This window comes from Cyprinus carpio, unplaced genomic scaffold, assembly GCF_018340385.1.
Source record: "Cyprinus carpio isolate SPL01 unplaced genomic scaffold, ASM1834038v1 S000006465, whole genome shotgun sequence".
Lineage (NCBI taxonomy): Eukaryota > Metazoa > Chordata > Actinopteri > Cypriniformes > Cyprinidae > Cyprinus > Cyprinus carpio.
The window spans coordinates 237,916-259,149 of NW_024879144.1; the positions used below are offsets into that span (position 1 = coordinate 237,916).

General features: G+C 37.6%; 1 protein-coding gene and 1 long non-coding RNA gene across 2 annotated transcripts in view; both read right to left on the reverse strand.

Annotated features, from left to right (window-relative positions):
• Nucleotides 1-17,199, reverse strand: part of LOC122143615 (NLR family CARD domain-containing protein 3-like) — a 30,136-nt gene extending 12,937 nt beyond the window's left edge. Inside the window, exons 1-4 of the mRNA XM_042754150.1 lie at nucleotides 17,083-17,199; nucleotides 15,691-15,804; nucleotides 13,795-15,573; nucleotides 8,422-8,595 (exon numbers count right to left, since the gene is read on the reverse strand). Coding sequence (XP_042610084.1) covers nucleotides 8,422-8,595; nucleotides 13,795-15,573; nucleotides 15,691-15,804; nucleotides 17,083-17,150 — 2,135 coding nt within the window. The 5' untranslated portion in view covers nucleotides 17,151-17,199. The remainder of the gene's footprint in view (nucleotides 1-8,421; nucleotides 8,596-13,794; nucleotides 15,574-15,690; nucleotides 15,805-17,082) is intronic.
• A 251-nt stretch (nucleotides 17,200-17,450) lies between these two features.
• LOC122143618 lies at nucleotides 17,451-19,912 on the reverse strand. The gene is made up of 3 exons (XR_006159279.1): nucleotides 19,695-19,912; nucleotides 17,693-17,774; nucleotides 17,451-17,498 (listed from the first exon to the last, which is right to left on the reverse strand). It is a non-coding gene; the product is annotated as an uncharacterized LOC122143618 (long non-coding RNA).
• Nucleotides 19,913-21,234: the final 1,322 nt, after the last annotated feature.

A 21,234-nucleotide genomic window follows, 5' to 3' on the forward strand; every position in this document is an offset into this window, starting at 1 on the left:
TAAGGGGATACGTGCGAGCGTCGCAAGTTATGTTTACATTAATCTACACCCTGCCTCCAGCAGCAGGATGTCGGAATGTTCGTTAACAGTATACCGTTACTCAGCCTTTTTGAACTTCCTTTTGCCCCCAAACAAAGAACAAAAATGAAATTTGTTTAAAGTATATCGGGGCCTTAAAGGATATGTATACTTTTGATATCTCTGTATTGCATAAAGTACATTTGACTGAAATGCTTGTATTTAAATATTTTGCATTCAACCTATGATAAAACTGCATTAAATTATACGTTTTGTGAGGGAGGGCCACTAGTAGGATGCCTTAGCTGTGTTTATGATCAATGTGCATAACACTGACTGTAAAATATGTGTTTTAGCTATGGAAATTACATTTTTTTGATATTTGGGATATGGTCATTGTGCTGTTTTGGCCTCTTTTTGACTGGAATGTCTAGTTTTGCATGGCTAGTTAGTTTTAGTAACCCTGGCTGTATCCACTTTATTTTTCATGTAAGCGCGGACACCACAATTTTCAAACTATAATGTCCCTTACCAAAGAGTAGTATACTTCAAGTTTATTTTATTAAGTATACTTAAGTAAAGTTTAAGTATATTTTTAAGTATACTTTATGTAGCAAGTATACAAATATCAGTGTTCTAGTAGTATACTTGTAAGTGTACTGTTTCAATATTCCTTGGGACTAAATTGGCCCACTTTCTAGTATATAAAAGTATACTTTTAAGTATACTCTAAGTATAACAGTAGCAAACTTTGAGTACACAACTAGTTTACCTCTATGTTTGTAGTTTGTACTGCAATTATACTAAAAGTGAACTTATAGGTATACTGATAGTTTATAATTAAATACTTTGTACACTTTGAAGTATAGTCTCAGTAAACTACTAGTTTAGTAGTTTTATACTGCAAGGATACTCATAAGTTTTCTTTAAGTGAACTTTACATCATACTTTAAGTATACTACTATGTCCCTATTTAGGTTTTAATTTGTATATATTTTGTTATATGAATATCTGAACATACAAAACATCCAAAGAAAGAACAGGGTATCTGCTTGTAAATAAAAACATTTTATTCTAGCTTCATGCATTCTTTTTTTTAAGTTTCATAAAAAAAATAAAGAAATATCATTTTGAACAAAAAGCTGAAAATAGACCATGAATTGGATTCAGAATGATAATCAAAACGTAGATAGAGTCGATCAACACCCTAAAGCTTGACTGTAATTATTACCTCTTCATCGGTCGACATTTTATTCCATAACGTTACAGTTTTGATGCTGTTTCATGTCAGATGATCGTGTTACATGCGTTAGTATCTGTTGTTTCTTTTTGTTCTTCACTTGTGTTTTTTTTGTTCTTCACTGTGTAGATTTTACAGGCTAGTTTACTTTTAATATGGACCACAGAAAGACTGGCATACTTTGTGTAGTTAAGGGGTGTCATAATAGCTAGTACAAGTGTCAAAAATACCTGCAAGACATTTGTTTTGACCATAATCCACGCACCAGAGCTGAATGTGGATGGGTGCACGCTATGATTTGCACACCCCTCAGAATGGAGAAGCTCGTCGTCTTTGGTTAAAACTAAAAGCCTTAAACTTAAATAAACCACCAAAATTTTCGTACGCTTGCTCTTTCCACTTTGTTGATGGCAGACACATGGAAAATCATCCATTGATGCTGCAGTGGCGACGTCTTGTCAGGATATATCCACAAACAGGTATGTTACAGCTTTTTGTTAAGTTACGTGCACTAACAAAAGACATTGTTTTAACTATTTCTTTATCGATGAAACTCCTAATGGGCATGAATAATATTTAGTGCTAAGCTGAAGTTGTTGACAACAGTAGAAAACTGTTACAAAAAAGTGCATAGAGGGATAGCTAAAATTTAAATTCTGTCATTTACTTACTCTAGTGTTGCTGCCAACCTGTGTTCATTTCTTTTTGCTGCTGAACACAAAGGAAGATATTTCAAAGAATGTTTGTTACCAAGCACATAAGATATAATACTATGGAAGTAAATGGGATCCAAGAATAGTTTGTATGTTAACATTATTCCAAATATCCTCCTTTGTGTTCAGTAGAACAAAGAAATTTATACAGGTTAAGAACAAGTCGATGTTGAGTAAATTATGAAAATGGTAATTTTTGGGTGAACTATAACTTAAAGCCAGGTACTGTGATTGTATTGAATAAAAATACCACTGTACTGTGACTGCAACACCATGGTGCCATGTACAAAATACTTTTGCAACTTTTTTGTAATACTTTTGTAAATAGGGGGTGAAGAATTTATCAGTTTCTCCTGAGCATCTGACTGACTTCAGTGTTGTGTTAGGCAGATGATGAGCAAGGTGACCATGAGACCGCACAAACGGAGCCATTGCAGCTGCCCCTTCATTACAGTGATGCCTGCACTCAGTGGGGGGTCCAGGCATTGACAGACCACGCTTAGGCTATGCCTCAGGAAATCAAATAATGTTACACAAGACAACACAGTTCCACAGTGAAGATCCCTTAGCCTTTGCCATTCTCAGGAACGGCTTCACCCTTAGTGTCTTTAAAGAACATGTTAAATATCTCTAGCAATTCTACACTTCCAATTTTAAGATGCACATAATGGACCAAATTTTGATGACCATGATGAAGCTGAAGTTGAATTAACTTCAAGGAGATTTGATGTATCCCAGAGTGTAGGGCCGAATTACATTGTGCAGTTGTTTGGAATTCTTCAGTGTGACCATTAAATATATGGTTTTTACACAAATATTTTCATTTATTCATCATATATATATATATATATATATATATATATGACAATGAAAGTAAATGAAAATATTTGTGTAAAAACCATATATTTAATGGTCACACTGAAGAATTCCAAACAACTGCACAATGTAATATATATATATATATATATATATATATATATATATATATATATATATATATATATATATATATATATATATATAAGTACACACATATATTTTAGTTATTTATAACTTGTATTTTGGATACAATTAATCTGCCCTAATTCTGCACTGTATAGTAATCAGTTTACGGTTAAGGACAAAACAAATATTTCATTACTACTTTAAAACTATAAACAAATGCTTTCACAGATGAAAGAGAAAAAGGAGACATTAGTCATTTACCTGTTTTTTCTGTTTCATGTACCAGCACACGACCGACTTTTCTGCTGTGCAGATAGCGTTACTGATAGATGCCTCAGTGTTTTTATAATTCTGCATCGAAGACCTGTCTACTCCAAGCGACAAAACAAAATAATTAAGATTGTCCTTAAAAGTTATGGCAGGCCACTTCTTCATTTCAACCTCCTACTGTGTTATACACCGTGGGTGTGGTAAATGTTTACCATCACTGTGTTTAATAGTGTTCTGTGTGTGCTCCTGCCACATCGCTTTTACCTACTGGCTAGCGAAATGGAAGTTTAACACATTATAAGGAAGTACATCATTGTATTTACTACCGCGTTGCAAAATAAGGTGGATAGAGCAGAGCAGACGCTTTCAGTTTAGAATTGTCAACCAAACACCATGTAACACCAACCACCACAGCAAGCCTGATGTTTATGTAACTCCATTATTCTTGTTATGTGCCAAATCACTGGACAGCGGGATGATGAGGCCTATGCTATATCTTTTTTTATCAGCCACTCTTGCCTGCAGTAATGGTAAACAGTCCACTCCCACAATATTTGCGTTGGGTCCCACGGGATCCCAATCCCAATGCAGACCTCTAAAGCAACATGTCATGCATTTAATCAACAGCTTCTACAATGGAGAAAGATGAGAGCAACAAAGTAAGACCAACATGATCTAAAAGCTGCTGAATTTGCCACAGTTTCTGACATGGTAGCCACTGAACTAAAGCTTTTACAGATGAAATAGTGCACATACACTAAATGGCACATACACTAATCTCTGGCCCTGTCCACACGAAGACGTGTTTAGCTGTATACACAAATATTTTGTATCGTATTGGTGTTTCGTCCAGACAGATCTGGCGTTTAGGGAGCGTGAAACTGCTATTTTTTTTAAACTGGGTCCCAGAGTGGATAAATCTGAAAACGACACCTTTGTGTTTTTGTGTGAACAGCCAATCCGTATATTTTGTGAAACAATGATGTTATCACCCCACGTCTCGACCCTAGGCAAATACCGCTACATCATGTAACAGCAACAACAACATGAACAATCACTGAACAATTCTCTTATTATTAACTAACATACTGGTCTATACAGTGCCATATACTGGTCTGGCATGTATACTACATCATTTTGTGTCGGTTTCATGTGTACGCAGATATTTCTTGAGACAAGGTAAAAAAAAAAATTGGATAGGGAAAGCTCTGGCTTTGTGTGGATGTGGCCTTAATGTTACGTTCGTTAATTCTAAGGTTGATGTTGCATTAGCTGAGCTCTGCTGAGTGTGCAGTAGATTTCAGCTGCACGCAGTGTCAGAAGCACGCGCTTATTGCAGTCATTTAAATAAATGACATTGTGAATTAATGACCTCTTACACTACTGTGGGACTGAAGTGGAGAAAGTAACAACAGTTATCAAATGACTTAAGTTAATGATATTTGTTCAGGTGGGGGCTGGGGTCTTATCTATCGGATTGCAACGTATATCCATTTGTTACTTAACATTACACATAGTGCACATCTAATTAGAGTTAAGCCAGTCGGCGTGGTAGCCCAGGCACACATAGTCATATGCTACTATTGTTAAGCCAGTCGGCATGGTAGCCAAGGCACACATAGCCATAGGCCACTATTGTTAAGCTTATTGGCGTGGTAGCCCAGGCACAGATAGACATAGGCCACTATTGTTAAGTCTGTTGGCGTGGTAGCCCAGGCACACATAGTCATAGGCCACTAGTGTTAAGCTGGTCGGCGTGGTAGCCCAGGCACATATAGATAGTAATACATGTGGTTCACATGGCTCTTCGGAGCAGCAGTACATATGTCTTGGTGATAGATCTGCTTGTTGGGGGATGTTTGTTTTTGTTTTGGCTTGTCTTGTCCATTCTATGTCTCCTGCTTTGTGGGGGGTTACTTCATGTATGTTATATGTGTAGCAGCAGTATTTCTTACATGTTTAAAGTAGCATGTTGTGGATGCTTTGGCAGTAGCAAATCTCGGTACTTGCTGTGCCACAGCAGCAGCTTAGCAGATCTATTATCTTTCATATTTGAAATAGCAGCTGAACACGAACACGTTGGATTTGCCATGTTTGAATGCCGATGTAAGTTCGCAAAGCCATGAACATCAATAGCAATGCAACGTCCGCCATTGTCGCCAATGTCTCTTGTAGGGTCAAAATGATCAAAGACTTCTGTTTTCCTGTCCCAAACTATCTTGAGTAACAAAAGGGCCATTTGGCATTCCTGAAGGCACAGAATTGCTGATATTGATCAAGGCCTGTAGGCCAACATGTTTATACATCGGGGGTCTGCTAATTGTCACACCTTTTGCACAGTGGGTGAAGCTGTAGTCTGCTGATTGGTCAGTTTGAATGTCTCACATTCGGGTTTCAGTCACATGGTTAAGGAAGGGATAAAAGAAGACTGTAAATGTTGCTCTGGCTCTTTCTCTCTGCTGGCTTTTCTTTGCTGACTCTTTCCTTTGCTGGAGCTCTCTTCTCAGGGCTCTGCCCTCTGCCCTCTCTCCCTCTTTTTTCTCCCTCTCTCCATCTTTCCCTCTCTCTTTCTCTCTCAGGTAATATTTTACATACATGTTAGGTACAATTAACTATATGTTTTACTATCCTTCATCTATTTTGTAACCAATTCAAGTGTAACCATAACAAAATAGTGTTATTAAACCATTTCAATTATTAATTATGTGCTAACTAATCTTGATTCAATATCAACTTTAAAGTGCTACCTATTGCAATACAATATAGTCACTTAATAGCAACGCTCTCCCACATATTTAGCTATTGTAACTGCGCTTATTTCCATCATTGGTATAAGTGGCAGTGGGTGGTAACAGACTAGAAATGTACAGTTTTATACCATCGTGCTGATAACATTTCTTTAGTCCTTCGGCAATCCTACAGCCTGAACCACTGTAGGGAAACCACCCTTACACTCTCAAATAAGTCTGTTGTGTTTGGCGCTACCATGCTAGCGAAAGATGAGACGAATTCAGTAACATAAAACCTGGCTCTGTGGTGGCTCTCTAGCCTGTGGAAAAGCAAACCTGTTCTTAAAGGGCTTGCCACCGGTAATAGCACTGGCACCTGGTTACACATATATATATATAAAAAAAAATAAAAAAAAAAATAAAAATATAATTACAATATATATATATATATATATATGTAAAATAAATAGATATAATAATATATCTATTAAAAATATAATTACAATAGAAAGTGCTAGAGTTAGAGCATCAAATAGAGATGGAAGAGATGTGTTTTTAGCGGTTTCTTGAAGATGGCTAAGGACTCGGTTGCTCGGATTGAGTTGGGCAGGTCATTCCACCAAGAGTGAACAGTTAACGTAAAAGTCCTTGAAAGTGATTTTGTACCTCTTTGGGATGGCATATATCAACTATATGATGATATAGTTCAAATCTATTAACATATTTTCTGACATATTGCTCGAGACTTACTAAATTATAATAAAACTTTATTTGGAGTACTAATTGTACATAATGCACATTTCTTAATATTAAACTTATAATTTTTTTAAATGACACTATTGATGAGAATTGTATAACCTTTGAATAATATTGGTTTTTAAATGCAAGATATTTAAAGTGTGCATGAAGTATACTTGCAATTGTTCCACTTTAGCACAATCAAATGTACTTCAGTATACATGTAGTTAGCACTACTTTCGCACAATTAAAATGCATTAAAAACAATATTAGTTGTTCCAATTTAGCAGACTTTTAGTATACTAAACTGGTAAACTTAAAGTACAATTGCAAGGTATTTTATTAAGCACATAAATATTTAAATGTATTTGTAGTATACTTAGCATGAAATAAATGTAATTTAAATACATTTTAGTATATTTATTTTTTACTAGGGAAGGAAAGGGTGCACAGAAGAGAACAGCTGACACATCGGATTGCAAGGGTAAGGACATTCCTGATGCAAAGGTTTTCTTTCACTGTGTCCTTATCTTATTTACCAATTTATTGTGTACAAGCCTCATTCACACTAATGTGTTCATATTAGGACATCATAAGACCTCAGCATTAGTTCTCGTCCATTTGAATGTCTAGGCTGGTTCAAGCAGGTTTTTGTGCAGTTTAAGCAGAATAAAGGCAAATATGTCTTTGAATACTACTGCATTTGACGGTCATTGCAATCATAAGGGGTGCGTAATGTAGAGTAGGTTACGGTGCATGACACCAACAGCATACATCAACAGTTGTACAGTCCTGTTATTGCCTTTGTTTAAACTGTCCAATATATAATTTGGCACTGGCAGCGTACTGGCAGTGTACTGTATTGGAAGCGATCCTCACTATCATTAAAATATTAAAATGTAGCATGTCATGGGAAAAGTGCTTCAAAAGCATGCAGCGCATCCTACTGACATTTCTGTTTACAGCTTGTATACACATTCATTTCTATATTCTGGATACTGATTCGATGTCATTTCTTTTTTTTTTAAAAGATTTATTTATGGGCTTTTTATGCCTTTATTGGAAAGGACAGTGTAGAGTAGACAGGAAAGTGTTTTTTTGGTGAAGAGAGAGGGGAGCGGGATCGGCAAAGGACCACGAGCCGGGACTCTAACCCGGGTCGCCGGCAGCGCAGTTGCGCTGTATATGTCGGCGCACTAACCGCAAGGCTATTGGCGCCGACGCTGATTTGATGTCATTTGTATGCTTAACTCAACATGCTGTTTACTTTAACATTTCGATCCAGGACACGCCCCCCCTCCAACTATACAGGCAAATTGCCCTCTCAATATTTTGTATTCTTCATATTGCTCTGCTGAACTTCATTATTCACCTATAGGTTTGTTGTTCCAATTAAAAAAAAAATATTTAATTTTTTCAATTTCAAGTTGGTCTGCCTCAGCTGCCAAACAGCACTAGTTAAGGTCAGAATGATTGAGACATCCAATCAAATTAAAAAAGGCTGGAAAGATGTTTGATGCATGTTGCATTTATACATACATGTTATATGTAACCCAAACTCACAGCATTTTCTTGAGATGGAGTTTGTGTGGAGGAGCATTTATTGTGAACAAAGTCACTCTAAAACACTGAAAATACTGGATCACGAGCTGCTTGCATGTTAATTAACATAGATTAAAATGGTGTATGTTTATATAATTACATCACAAGCTTTACTATTTGATAATCACACCAAACATCTTTATTTATTTTATGGAAAACAATTTACCTCAGTATCTCCAGCTGACAGTTTGGACTCTTCAGTCCATCAGAAATAAGCTTCACTCCTGAATCCTGCAGGTCATTGTTACTCAGGTCCAGCTCTCTCAGGACAGAGTTTGATGACTGTAAAACTGATGACAAACTCTTACAGGACTGAGAAGTGAGATTACAGGACTGTAGTCTGTGTGGAGAGCAAAGCAAACAGCAATATTAATGTTTATCTGATAGTAGAGATGAGCAAATGAGGGGTAACAGCAACATAATACACTGATACTAGGGTGCTTTTAAATGAACATTTAATAATAAAACAAAAGTTCTTATTTGGCCAGATTAGCCTGCACCAGCGGTCGGGAACCTATAGGTCACGAGCCACAACTGGCGCTTTGACAAAAATCATGTTGCTTGCCAGATCTCTCACCCTTTACCAAGAAATGATCTATTACAAAAATTAGACATCAATAGAGATCAGCAATTTATTTGTTGTACATTAATTTGCCTACATATCTTGATGTCTCTGCGCTGGCTACTGGTTAAATTTAGAATAGAGTTTAAAAAATGTAGTCTTCGTTTACAAATGTTTACATGGCTTAGCTCTAGGCTACCTTTCTGTTTTGGTACTCCCTCATAACCCAACTAGGTCACTTAGGTCTGGTGATCTTGGATTACTCTTTGTGTGTAGGACTGAGCTTAAACATAGAGGGGACAGAGCCTTTGCAAGGGTTGTCCCCAAAGTATGGAACAGCTTACCCAGTGTCAATTTGAACAGTATCATCTCTTTCTATGTTTAAATCAAAGCTTAAATCGTATTTTTTATTTATGGCGTTTAACAACGAATTTTACTGTGTGTATTTTACTTTGCTGTTTGAAGTTATCATTTTATGTATTGTTTCTTATGTTCAGCACTTTGGTCAACCTTGTGGTTGTTTTTATATGTGTTTTTATCCAAAATATCTTAAATTGTGTTCCAAAGACGAACTAAGCTTTTATGGGTTTGTAACAACATGGGGGTAAGTGATTAATGACAAAATTTTCATTTTGGGGTGGAGTAGCCCTTTAAGCAGATGCAGTATGAGTGAAGTATCGACATGGAACTTACAGCTCTTATATTATCCTCTCATGCAGTTACAGATGCAGCGTTTGACTGAACCACTCCTACTTCTGCTGCATGAGATGAGAACACATTTTTATCATTTTCTGAATCATAAAAGAGTCTGGGTTTGTGATATATTTCCTTCTTTCTTTACTGCAAAATGTTTGCTCTGTCTACATGTGCTTAAATCTGCACTAATGATGCGTATCACACATGCGCACTTCAATAAGCCAACAGAAAGCGTGTTATTGTATTTACATGCCGCGGAAAATCGGGATAAGTACTACCCGTATAACTACCCGTGTTGACCGGTTTATGCTTACGCCATTTATGACCTTACTCTCATAAAAGAAAACAGGTTACCATGTTTACATGACCTTGTGTGTTTTCGGCTTATTAAGCATAATCAGCTTAAGAACGTGCATGTAAATGGAAAAATTATCTCCTCATGAAACCAAATGTCAGGAACTCACACAAAACAGATGCCATGCATCAAAATAATAAACTTCTGAAGAGAAACTATTTGTTCAACTGCCCCATCACCCATCCTTAAGCCCCTCTCCTTCCCTCCTGGACATATGGCCCAGGTCACTGAAAGTTAACTTGGAAGTGTCAAGAACTCAAGTTACTATCCTTACATTTTGTGGTTATTATATTTTAAGAATATATGATTTTAACCCTTCCATGTTTAGTATCATTCTAAAGGTATCCGTGTGATTGGTAAAATGGTCTCAATTTCACAGCAGTCACTTATATTATGAGAAAGATTAAAAACTTTTGAAGAATTGTGTTTTGCTGCTGAGGGGTGTGTCTCCCTCAGGGTCTGTGAGAATGTTTTCCTATCTCTGGCCAAACCATTAACATATAATATGGTAGAACAATTAGTAGCATATTTGGCGTGCTGTCCGGAGGGAGGGCTCCAAGCTCGGGAGGAGCCCGAACCCACAGACAAATCCCCCCCCATCCCAAGAATGGGATGAAATTAGACTAAGAGTGAGGTGTTTGGGTGGAGGCGGGATGCTGGAAGACTGTCGTGGAAGAGAGTTAAATTGGCTGTGTGTGTGTGTATGTATATATATATATATATATATATATATAGATATATATATATATATATATAGGTATATATATATATATATATATATATATATACCTGTATTGTACTTGTTAAGGTTATTAGCTGATGAGCTGCAGCTGGGCCCGACTGATTGATTATCTTATCGTGCTCCTCCCGAACCTTGTTAATAAAACTGTGTGTTCTCACTGCTGAGAGCCACTCATAACCAAGCTTTTTTTTTTTTTTTTTTAGATATTACTAAGTGTCTTAATTGTCTATGTATTTCCAAGCTGATGGTCCCATAAGGAACCATACCGCCAAAGATAAATGGTTTCAATAAACTCAAGTAACTTGCCAAGTGGTCCTGTCTGAAATATGGTTTATGCGGACACAAATGTGTATAATGACGTTGGTACTTCAACATAAACATGGTTTATGAAGACACTTCCTGTGTCCACATAAAACAAAAGGCTTTAAAAACATAAAAAACAGTGTTTTATGAAATTCAAAAATTGGCAGTAGTTTTCTGTAAGGGGTAGGTTTAAGTGTAGGGCAATAGAAAAATTTTTTGTACAGTATAAAAACCATTACACCTATGCAGAGTATGTGTCACGTTCATCAGTTGGAGTGCCCATGAACTCCAGTAGAGGGCACTCCACTCAGGACTCTTGCATTTGGTGCCTGAACTCCATTTCCCATACTCCCGTGCTTAGGGCTAATCACCACCAGGTGTTCACCATTACCACTCCTCCATATATACTGTGTTTGGACTCTCAGTGATTGTGAGGTCTTGTTTTTAGCACAGTCTGATATTTCAGAGCGGTTTCGTTGTGTTTGTTCCTGCTGTGTATTATCTTGGATTGTTTGTACTGTTTGTGATTCTCTGCCTGGAATACGTCTATGTCTGTGGATTATCTGTGTTATCCCTGACACTGGTGATTGATCTTGTCTGTTTCTGACCATGATTAATAAAAGCTTCAAAATGGATCCGCTCGCCTTTGACTCCATGTTACAGAATGTATGAATGTGTATGTGTGTAAAATTCATGTTCCTCTTAATGTTGTCACATTTTCTTGGTTAAATAAACATTACATAAAGAGAGAACAAATATAATTCTATTTTGTATTTGATTAACATTATTTTTTATTTCATTTAATATTTGAAATACTAATGATACATTTCATATGGTTTCATGTGTTTTTATGCATTTTTACATTTGTTCCAAAAAATAACTAAAGGGAGTAACAATTTAAACAATATTTTGAAAACACTTTACAATAAGGTTTTATTAGTTAACATTATTTAATTATTTTATTTAATATGAACTAAAAATGAACAATACTTCTACAGAATTAATTAATCTTAGTTAGAACTCGGATTGATTGCATAAAAAATGACTTTGGCAGGCGCTTTATCATCTACACCCTTGAACCTGTTAAAGGATTATATCATCTTTTTTAGTAATCACTCGTTGGTGTGTGGAGTAAGTGTAAATAGTCTCTGCCAACAAGGCGAGCTAATTGCACAGTGTAAACAGACACTCTTTTTTTATTTGTGAACTGATGTTCAGCTGTTCTTTTAATAGTCAACTTACTTTCCTTTCATCAAGTGTTCCTGTGGCTCAGTGGTAGCGCATTGCGTTAGCAGCGCAAAAGGTTGTGGGTTCGATTCCCAGGGAACACACATACTGGTAAAAAATGTAAAGCCTGAATGCAGTGTAAGTCGCTTTGGATAAAAGTGTCTGCTAAATGCATAAATGTAATCAAGCTGAATGCTCACTAAAAACTGACACAGTCATCTAAGTGGGTGAGTTGTTTACTTTATAATAAGTCAATAACGCCATCATTTTATTCAAGTTCATTCAGGCCGAGAGCTTGCACAAAAACAAGAGGTGGGATTTATCACACGAACCAATCATAACCATTCATATCCAATCATATTGCGATGGAGGCATTGCCTCCTCTCACGTGATTTTACCCCATTAATTTTCATTTACCCCCCACTAAATCTACGGCACGCTAAGGGGTCTCTGTTGTTAGTCTATGGAATGAAGGGAGGCAAGCCTCCGCTGTAAATTTAGCTGTGGGTGTTGCTGTTGGACAGAGTTTGTTTATAAAAACTTTTATATTTTTAATGTCATATTTAGTAATATTTGCATTGTTTTATTTTTGTAATACGTTTTCTCAACCAGTTTTTTGAGGAGACACTGCCTTCCTTACTTCCTTGGAGGAAACGCCCCTCTGCGGTCAGGTATGCATATCTTAGATTTATCTTTGAGCAGTTGATGTTATGTATTTATCTGAATTGGAACTGAATTTAATTCTGAACTGGCTTCTAATTGTTTAATTATGTAATTGGCATGATACACTTTTACCTGACTAATAATAAATTGTTATATTTGATTTGTACTAATCTCTTCTGAAATCATTTTCAGTAGATTAAAGTGCAATCTGGTGTTTCTGAAAATCTGCGTCAGGATAGATCATACTGAGTTACCAATGAATGGAGCAGGGGGCTTATCATTAGGAATCTTATGATTTCTGATTATTGCTGACTTGACAAGTTGCAGTTTTCGTGATTATAAAAAATACACTTTTGTTATGTGCTAGCAGGATGTGACCTACGTAAAGGTATTATAATCGGCCTGTATCCTCTGAGTAAGATCAGAACTGGCGAATTTGTGTCCATGGGTTCACTGTTGGCCAAGTGGATTACTAAGCGACACCAAGTCCGTAATGGATGAATATTTGAAAATATGGGATCTCCAGAATAATCAAATATCCAAATTAAATCCTTTAATACATGATCGATATTTGTGATAAATTTTTAAGTAGAAACACTGTCTACATTTAATGATCACTTGAAATTGGAGTCAGATTAAACACGGAGCTAGACTAAAATTTAAACTAAATCCTTATAGATTCAGTGAATTTTGCAGAAGTGCAAGTAACAGACCTATATGCAACATACCTTCGTCCACCAATTAGATACCATCGTTGGGCCAATCTGGGTGGATCCTTATAGAATAAAGGTGTCATTTGTATTTACTAATTTTGTGTGCTTGACAGTTTCCTTATTTATTGATGGCCAAATAAATTACTTTGTCCAGTCAGGAACCTTTTGTTATTCTCTCTCATTGTGTGTAGTGTTACACTTAGGTAAGAAAGTACATGCTCCAATCATAAATGTGATGATGTTTTTAAAGTGGAGTGATTGTTTTCAGTGTCACTTACCGAACCGATCTGGATTCTTTAACCACAGACACCAGCTTCTGAAGAACTTCATCTGCTGTATGTTGTGTTCCAATAAACGGTTTCAGATCAAACACATCCATCTTCTGCTCTGATGTCAGCAACACATAAACCAGAGCTGACCACTGTGAAGAGGAGAGTTTGGCTTTTTTTATTTTTCCAGATTTCAGATAATCTTGGATCTCCTGCATCAGTGAATCATCACCCAGTTCATTCAGACAGTGAAACAGATTGATGGATTTCTCTGGAGAGCGATTCTCTCTGATCTTCTGTTTGATGTACTGAACTGTTTCCTCTTTGTTGTAGGAGCAGATCCCTGTCTGTGTCAGTAGTTTTCGTAAGAGAGTCTGATTGGACTCCAGTGAGAGACCCAGAAGAAAACGCAGGAAAAGATCTAGATGCCCATTCTTACTCTGTAAAGCCTCGTCCACAGCTCTTTGGTGCAGAGTAGATACTGACTTCATCCAGTTTAAGACTTTAGAGAAAAGACTATGTTTGGTTTGGTCAAACACATAGATGTTGTTGTTTGTACAGGAGAGGTGCACATACAGAGCTGCTAGATGTTCCTGAATGCTTAGATGAACAAAGCAGAAGACTTTCCCGTGAGACAAGCCCAACTCCTCTCTGAAGATCTGAGTGCACAATCCTGAGTACACTAATGCTTCGGTCACATCAATGCCACACTCTCTCAGGTCTTCCTCATAGAAGATCAGGTTCCCTTTCACAAGCTGCTCAAAAGCCACTTTCCCCAGTTTGAGGATCATGTCTTCATCTGTCACCTTCTTCTCATAGTCCTTCTCACGTTTGATGTTGGTCTGAAGGATCAAGAAGTGTGTGTACATTTGAGTGAGGGTCTTGGGAATCTTTCCTTTCCCTGATTTCCTTAGCATCTTCTCCAGAACAGCGGCTGAGATCCAGCAGAACACTGGGATGTGGCACATGATGAAGAGACTCCTCGATGACTTCAGGTGTGAGATGATCCTTTTAGCTAATATCTTTTTACTGATTCTCTTCCTGAAGTATTCCTCCTTCTGTGGCTCATTGAAGCCTCGTACCTCTGTCACTCGATGGACACACTCAGAGGGGACGAGATCAGCTGCTGCTGGTCTGGAGGTGATCCAGATGAGAGCAGAGGGAAGCAGATTCCCCACAATAAGGTTCATCAGCAGCACGTCCACTGAGGCTGATTCAGATATATTACACAGTTTCACTTTGCTCTTAAAGTTCAGAGACAGACGACACTCATCCAGACCATCAAAGATGAACAACACTTTATATTCATCACTGGATATTTCCATTTCTTTAGTTTCAGGGAAGAAGACATGAAGAAGATCTGAAAGACTGAGTGTTTTGTCCTTCATCAGGTTGATTTCTCTGAAAGGAAGTGGAAATATGAGCTGGACGTCCTGATTCTCTTTCCCTTCAGCCCAGTCAAGGATCAACTTCTGCACAGAGACTGTTTTTCCAATGCCAGCGACTCCCTTTGTCAGCACAGTTCTGATGGCTTTGTCTTGTCCAGGTAAAGGTCTAAAGATGTCACTGCATTTGATGGCTGTGTCCTCTGTTGCTGCTCTCCTGGATTGTGTCTCAATCTGTCTCACCTCATGCTCATTACTGATCTCTCCACTCTCACTTTCTGTGATGTAGAGCTCTGTGTAGATCTCATTCAGGAGTTTTGAGTTTCTCTGCGTCGCTGTTCCCTCATACAGACACGCACAGTTCTTCAGAAGATTTGATCTAAATGTGTTGAGGACTTCATGGCTGAAAAATAAAAATGATAACATGAATTTTAAAAGATATTATATGAGTTAAAAAGTACAATGTCTTATGCATTCTTTATCATATGTTCAGATCATATATTTTACAGAAATATTTTACCTGAGACCAGGCCATGAATCTCCACTGCTAAATCTTTTTGTTGGATCCATAGACGTGTCACTCTTCATAGACATACAGCTGGGCTCTGCTTCTGATCTCTTCTGATGATCTGAGCTAAAACAGAGAGATATTAAAGGGTTACTCCACCCCAAAATAAAAATTTTGTCATTAATCACTTACCCCCATGTCGTTCCAAACCCGTAAAAGCTCTGTTCGTCTTCTGAACACAATTAAAGATATCTTGGATGAAAAGCGGGAGGCCTGTGACTGTCCCATAGACTGCCAAGTAAATAACAGTGTCAAGGTCCATAAAAGGTATAAAGGTACTTGTCAGAATACACGACGGGAACACTTTTTGTAAGTGAAGAAAACAAAAATAACGACTTTATTCAACAATTCCCTTGTCAACAGTCTCCTCTGTGTCTCTCCATATCACTGTATGCTGTGTATGTTCTTCTGTATCATCCGCGCCACAAGGATGCTTTGTTTTCTTTCAAATCAAAGCTAAACACACGTGGAAACAGCGCATCCTTGTGGCACGGATGATACAGAAGGGCATACAGGTGGTGGTAGGAAGAGACACAGAGGAGACCGCTGACAAAGGAATTGTTGAATAAAGTCATTATTTTTGTTTTCCTTGCTTACAAAAAGTGTTCCCGTCACTTCATATAACCCAGATTGTACGTCTGATGGCAGATGGAGTATTCTGACAAAGACTTTCATACCTTTTCTGGACCTTGACACTGTTATTTATTTGGAAGTCTATGGGACAGTCTCAAGCCTCTCAATTTTCATCCAAAATATCTTAAATTGTGTTCTGAAGACGAACAAAGCTTTTACGGGTTTGGAACGACATGGGGGTAAGTGATTAATGACAAAATTTTCATTTTGGGGTGGAGTATCCCTTTAAAGTACATCCTTTAAATTAAGTGAGTGAGTGACATGCTGTGTGGCCACACTCAGAATTCGTGCTCTGTATTTAACCCATCCAAGTGCACACACACAGTAATGAACACAAACACACTCTGAACACACACCCAGAGCAGTGGGCAGCCATTTTTATTGCTGCGGCGCCCAGGGAGCAGTTGGGGGTTTGGTGTCTTTCTCAAGGGTCTCACCTCAGTCATGATTACTGAAGGTGGAAGAGAGTGCTGTTCATTCACTCCCCATCTACATCTCGTGACTTTTGAGGTTAGAAGTCTGACTCTCTAACCATTAGGCCACTACGGATGTATGCAACAAATTAACTATTCATTTATTTTTTATCAAATTCACTTTAAAGAGCACTTTATCAATTCATACACTGTTTGTACAAAAACTGTGAACTGAACTGATAATATATGACAATATAGCATGTCATGCTATAATTATGTTTTTATACAAATGTTATACCTAAGACCAGTCTGGGAAACTCCACTGTTAAACCTTAATGGCTGCTCCATGGACCTGTCACTCTTCATAGACACACAGCTGGGCTCTGTTTCTGATCTCTTCTGATAAACTAAGCTAAAACAAAGAAAGAAAGAAACAAGATTAATGTAAATCCTTTAAATTATTGTATGCAACAAATTAAAAATACATTTGTCATTATCAAATTTACTTTAAAGAGCACTTTATAATTCATACACAGTTTAATTAAAAACTGTGAAGTGGACTGTTATAATAATAATAACATTTTTATACAAATGTTATACCCAACACCACCCCTCTAAACCCAACTTCTAAACATTATTCTCTAATCCACTGAACATCCACCCCCCACACACTCTCAGCTGGGCTCTGCTTCTGATCTCTTCTGATGATCTGGGCTAAAACAAAACAGATTTATTCATTTATGATTAGAATCATCTTAATTATATGATCTTCAAAAACTATTTATTAATGAAAAGCACTTATGGGGGCTTTATGGTGTTAAAAAAAAAAAAAAAAAATGTAAGTTTTTTTCAATAGGCAGCCATGTCTTAGCATAATCATAAGTTATTTAATGTGTTACTCAATATACCTGCATCCTGGAAAAAAATCTTCATCTCCAGATGTTTGAGTGTCGTCCATGATGAATCTGAAAAGTTTAATCTCGACTGACTCTAGATGGAAGAGACAATCACAACTAAGCTAAACAAGCAGCCTTCATCAGCCTCATTTTGGAAGTTATTTCCTGTTAATGTGCAAGACTTTCGATGCATCAGCCGCTACAGTTAAATTACTAAAAGAATAACAATAAACAGAAAAAACTATGTGTGCTACAAACCAGTGTAGGGCTGCACGATTAATCATATTTTAATCTCGATAACGATATCCACCTTTCTTGATTAGTTAAAAATAATTGTCACGATATTGGCCGGCTTGTTATTTATCCTGAAACGTGTTTTTAATTTTGCATTTGCTTATCTTGCATTGATAACAAGTCTTCACAAGCGTTCATGCTTGTGGTTGCCAGATGTGAAGAACTTTAATTTGTGCAATCTGGCAACCCTGTGCATGCTCACTGATGGAGGAACAAGCACTGATGATGATATGAAAACATACAAGTTTAGTGATCTCTCCACAGTGATATTCTGCTTACATGAAAGTGTCATATAGACAATGTGTGTTTTTTCACAAGCCATTTGTACTGTTTGTGTTACCAGATGTGCAATGATCAAACTTTCACTGAGTTTCAATAATGGATCTATTGTGTTTGAGGAATATATACGCTTTTCCTAACTGTGACAGTACGATTGGGGAAAATGTACATAAATTGGAATTGTTGAAATTTATATTAAGAGTTTCTAAAGTTTTTACCAGTTTTCGCGTTGAAAATGGCATGGCGATGTTAGATTTCAGTGTGTATTAACGATCTTTGAGCAAAATTACTGTGCGATCTGAGTGGCTTTTTCCCATTTGTGAACAAATTGTCACTTAGAAAATGTAATGTGAATAAAGATGACAAAACACTAACCAAAACCATGAGTTTGTATTATCAAAGTTGGTTAAATGAATTCAGTGTATAGTCAGTGGAGGTTGGTTAAAGGACACATAAAATGTTATTGCATTTCCCTGCTGAAAAAATAAAATAAAAAAACCCCCGCTAAACCCAGCCTAAGCTGGTTGACTGATTTTAGTTGGTCATACAGCCCGGTCTTTGCTAGTCAAAGCTGGTCAGAAGGCTGGTTTTAGAGGGGTTTTGACCACTTTCTTAGCTGGTCAGGCTGGGAGACCAGCTGGAACAACCAGCTTAAACCAGCTAAGTTTAGGCTGGTTTTAGCAGTTTTTTCCAGCAGGATAGAATAATCATTATTAATAATCTTGATTATAATTGTAATCAAAATAATTGTGATTATCAGTTTAACCATTATCATGCAGCCCTAAACCACGATATCAAGCAGCATAACCTACAGTTTTTGTAAAAATACCAGCAAGAATAGGGGAGGGGAGTCGTGGCCTAATGGTTAGAGAGTCGGACTCCCAATCGAAGGGTTGTGAGTTCGAGTCTCGGGCCGGCAGGAATTGTGGGTGGGGGGGGAGTGCATGTACAGTTCTCTCTCCACCTTCAATACCACGACTTAGGTGCCCTTGAGCAAGGCATCGAACCCCCCAACTGCTCCCCGGGCGCCGCAACATAAAAATGGCTGCCCACTGCTCCGGGTGTGTGTTCACAGTGTGTGTGTGTGTTCACTGCTCTGTGTGTGTGCACTTCGGATGGGTTAAATGCAGAGCACTAATTCTGAGTATGGGTCACCATACTTGGCTGAATGTCACGTCACTTTCACTTTATCAAGCAGCATAACCTACAGTTTTTGTACAACTACCCGGAAGCAAACGAGGAAGCCTCGTGTTCTTACAATAATAAGGTGCATATTCAGCTGAATGAGAGTTAGAGAAATAGATTTCGAGCTGCCTTCACTCAAATACATAAGATCAGACACATGTTAAAAAGCTGTTTAGACTTTGAAGAATGGCAGTCAGCATGAAAAGACCCAAAAATCTTTGTTCATTTGCTTTTGGGTAAAACATATCATACATACCGATTCACATTTCCATCAGGTAGCTATACACACAAATTCCTGTGTCAGCATCGATTATATTAAAGATGTAAATATACTCTGTAAATCACCGATTATGTCTGTTTAAAATGGCAACATTAAGTCTATTCATTTACTTTCACTTTCATTTAGAGCGGCACGTCATGGGTTGCCAGATCCCTGGGAAATGTTCCTCATCCCAGATAGCACTCTTTTATCACGGAGACATCTATATGATTCATGTGTTAGAGTTTTTCACATTTGCTAAGACACTTAACCCTATTCTCTGAACCAAAGCCTCAACCAATTTGTCAAAGGAATCACTTTTTCTGCAGAACCTTAAACAAGTTCAGGCAGTTTAGACACTGTGTTAATAGTTTTGCAAAAGAGTGCATCTGCAAACATTCTCACTCAGCAAAACACAATTTGCTCTGTGATGAACTAGTAATGCAAAACCTTAAAGGGATAGTTCACCCAAAAATGAAAATTATGTCATTAATGACTCACCCTCATGTCGTTCCAAACCCGTGAGACCTCCGTTCATCTTCGGAACACAGTATAAGATATTTTAGATTTAGTCCGATAGCTTTCTGTCCCTCCATTGAGAATGTATGTACGGTATACTGTCCACGTCCAGAAAGGTAATAAAAACATCTTCAAAGTAGTACCATGTGACATCAGAGGGTCCGTTAGAATTTTTTGAAGCATCGAAAATACATTTTGGTCCAAAAATATCAAAAACTACGACTTTATTCTGCATTGACTTCTCTCCCGGGGTCTGTTATGAGCGCGTTCACAACACTGCAGTTTAGTGATATCCGGTTCGCGAACGAATCACTCGATGTAACCGGATCTTCTTGAACCAGTTCACCAAATCGAACTGAATCGTTTGAAACGGTTCACGTCAACAATAAACATTAATCCACAAATGACCTTAAGCTGTTAACTTTTTTAACATGGCTGACACTCCCTCTGAGTTCAAATAAACCAATATCCCGGAGTAATTCATTTACTCAAACAGTACACTGACTGAACTGCTGTGAAGAGAGAACTGAAGATGAACACGAGCCGAGCCAAATAACGAACGAAACATTGACTCGTTCTTGAGTCAAGAACCGGTTGCATCGGTTTTCAGATCACCGGTAGTGATGGGAAGTTCTGTTCTTCTCCGCGAACCGGTTCTTTCGGACAGTTTGATTCAATAAACCACCTTCCTAAAACTGTACACCATACCTTACACACACGACGTAATGACTTCATTGGCGATGGTTGCCCTTGATTCAAGCCTTCGGTTTACCCGCGCTCATAACATCAGCACAGAATCAGTTCAGAATCAATCATCAAAAGAACCAGTTCGGTTCAGACGTGTGTGTCAGTCTGAATCACACATGCGCAGTATCATCAGCTCCTCACTTCTCGAACCAGACGCGTCCGACAGAAATGCTTCTTGACTCGAGAACGAGTCAATGTTTCATTCGTTATCTGGCTCGGTTCAGTCAGTGTACTGTTTGAGTAAATGAATTACTCCGGGATATTGGTTTAT